This window comes from Limulus polyphemus, unplaced genomic scaffold (assembly GCF_000517525.1).
Source record: "Limulus polyphemus unplaced genomic scaffold, Limulus_polyphemus-2.1.2 Scaffold2915, whole genome shotgun sequence".
Lineage (NCBI taxonomy): Eukaryota > Metazoa > Arthropoda > Merostomata > Xiphosura > Limulidae > Limulus > Limulus polyphemus.
In genome coordinates, this window is record NW_013668525.1 from 96,856 (window position 1) to 100,045 (window position 3,190).

The 3,190-nt window shown below is 29.6% G+C and overlaps 1 protein-coding gene across 4 annotated transcripts in view; it reads right to left on the reverse strand.

The window, feature by feature from the left end:
* Positions 1–3,190, reverse strand: part of LOC106468206 — a 63,040-nt gene that overhangs the window by 13,648 nt on the left and 46,202 nt on the right. For all 4 annotated transcript variants that reach the window (XM_013928619.2, XM_022396546.1, XM_022396544.1 and 1 more), the window contains one exon: positions 573–745. In XM_013928619.2, the coding sequence (XP_013784073.2) occupies positions 573–745 (173 nt within the window). The remainder of the gene's footprint in view (positions 1–572; positions 746–3,190) is intronic.

Below are 3,190 nucleotides of genomic sequence, written 5' to 3' on the forward strand. Positions count from 1 at the left end.
ATTAAATCCTATGTTATGAAACCTTTGAACAATATCTTTCTTGATACTGACTCCCTCACAAACTCTTGTGTAGGTAATGTATTTTGATATCTTACAACTGGTAATCAGTACAGAGATTTTATTGTGATGTTTCAACTGTTATGTTGGAAATCTTACCAACCTTGTAAATTATAGTAGCTCTATGTTACTGATGGAGATGGGTATAAGTTAGGTCTATTCCAATAAAGAGTATTAAAACAAAAAAATTAAATTAACAATGTTCTTTATGGAACAAACTATCTTAAAAAATAAATCCATTTTGTCCAAAAGACAGCAACCTTTGTATCTTTGAAATATACAGAAAAAAAAGCATATTACATGTAACATAATGCTTAAAGAAATAGATTATTCTTACTTAATAGATTTTTAATATTTACTTGTGATATGAACTTGTATATACCAGAGAGGGCATAAGGCGTTTATTTAGAGTTTAAACTTTGTATTGTAAGTTTTACATTTTTACTTTCTATAAATTTGAATTAAAGGAACGATATTTAAACACATACACTTTTAAACAAAGGCTCTCAACTTACCTCATTTGCATATAGCCAGTCACTGCCAGTATTGCCATACATCAACCTAAACTGAGTGACATAGCGAGTGGAAGCATCCTTTACCACAAGAATCCTAGTTACACGTGTAAGTTGCTGAAAATCAACTTGAAGATATGGTACATATGATCCTTGTTGAATTGAAGGTGCCCACACTATTTGAAAATACAGATAAAATAGCAACATTAATGTCTATTCTTGCAATGTCAATAATCAGTGTAAAGTGCCTGAAAAAAACTACATGCATTCAGTTATTACACAAACTCCTTATTGTTTTTTAAATGTTAGATCTATAGTAGTAATAAAATAAACTGAAGACACACTTTGGCCAAATAAACTATAACGTGTCTGATGATAATTTGTAATATTGTATATTTGTAATATAGAAGACAAAAATATGTATACTGTGTAATCAAATTTTATAAATCTAAATTTCTCAAAAATCTAAAGTCTTGTATTTTGAATGTGTTTTCTGAAAACATTAAATGTTTACTATTAATGGTCACAATAAAGGTTTTGGAACAAAACTTTGTTTTCCCAGAAAGCTGTCTATTTATATAATGAAATAAAACCTTTTTCAGAATAAAATCAGTTCTAAAAATTATACCTTTTTTATACAGTAAAAGGTAACAGCGAGCAGCTGGTAAAATGAATATTATTTGAAACCTTAGGAGAAAACAGAGATCAGTGGAATGGGGAAAATATATATAATTAAGAGTAACTTGTGTTCGTGCTTGTGTGTAAAGCTTTTTAAACTTCAGCAAACTATGCAAAAATGAAATTAGGAGTATGGATTTTATATGAAAACTTAATTTGTTCACATGGTGAAATGATGTCTTTTAAGATCCTTTAATAAGATAAATAAGTAAATATTGTGATTTAAATATATCAGTAAAAACAAACAAAAAAAAACACAAAGCTAAACAATTGGCTATTTGTGCTGTGTCTGCCATGGGTAACAAAACCTGGTTTATAGCATTGTAAGTCTGCAGACATACCGCTGTGCCACTGGAGTGGTATTACTAATGGATCATGCTTTGCCACTTCAGGCATCCTACACTAAATCTCCAATTACTTAGAAAAAAATAATTTAAACGTGTAAAGAACTACATGTTCTGACTTTAGAACAAGGTAAGCCATAATGACATTCACATGTTAGAAGCATATGTTTATTGACAAATGTACTTTGACTATAATGCAAAGAATTAATTTATTTAATATCATTAGTTTTAGTATTTTGGTGTTAATTAAGATTCAAACTCAATAAAAGGGCTGGCATATCAATGCCTTATGAACATTACAGGGCCCTGTAATATTTTTCTCTGGCTTTATGCATGGTTCACACATGTTAATGGAGAAAAATTCCACGACCAAACTTTCATTTTTACGGACTTAGTTTACTGATTTTAACAGAACATGTAATCCAGCCAAACTGAATAGCTAATGTTTTATTATGTTGTATAAGAAATGCAATAACAGCTGTAAAAAGTTTGTTTTACTTATAACAGTAACACCTAGCTGAGCTACTGAAAAACAAGTATTCAAGCAAAAACAAATAATTATGAAACAAGCAATTAAAAGAAATTCTAAATGACTGCCCATTACTGAACAAAACACAAATGAATTCTTCATCATACAAGTCCTCATAATATACTTCAAATTTTCCCAACTTTAGTTTAATATAAAGTAATAAATCCTTGCATTTTTCTCCCAAATACTATGCTTTGGCCAGAGGTAAAAACTTCTCTAATGAGTAACCAAAACTGAATAATATTAACTGAGTAAATTATGTCCACCTGCCAATAGGACAAGTCAACTCGTCCTTGATTGACTGATGAATATACACCACAATATGTCACCATGCCAACCAAGCAAAGATTCACGCCCATCTTGTTACTGAAATCACTTTCATATTATTGTGTGGCATAACAACGTTATATATCTTGTGTGTTTTTTTCCCACTAAATTGAATCCTATTATTTGTAAACATTTTCACAGTTTAATGCAGCAATTCCACCTAACGAAGAATTTGGAACACTGTGGATCAATAAAATCTTTGTATTCCTAAGTGGTGATCAGCCCATATGTTTTCTTGTAAGATGACACATAAGTTTAAACAATAAAATAGTGATTGCTTTGAATAATTTCACATATTGTCAAAAGTTCTATCATGTATATTAGTCATCACAGGGTATGATGAATACAAGTATATTATTATCATATTTATTGTCAAAGGTGCTTTCATGTAAATTAGTCATCACAGGCTATGATAATTACAGGTATACTTCAACATTTCCCAACTGTAATTCAATAAAGTGATATAGCCTTGTATTTTTCTCCCAAAAAGCAAAGATTCACATTCATATTCGGGGATGAAAATGGCCAACACCTGAAAGGTCTGAAAATCTTTGGGCCAGTGTGGCTATCACAATCAATAGGATTTCTATCCAGTGATGGGCTATTTATCAAAAGATATCAATTATATTTTTTTCTACTCTTTTTAGATAAAATAATTTTGCAGTAATTGACAAAAATTTACTATTTATCAAAAGATATCAATTATATTTTTTTCTACTCTTTTTAGATAAAATAATTTTGCA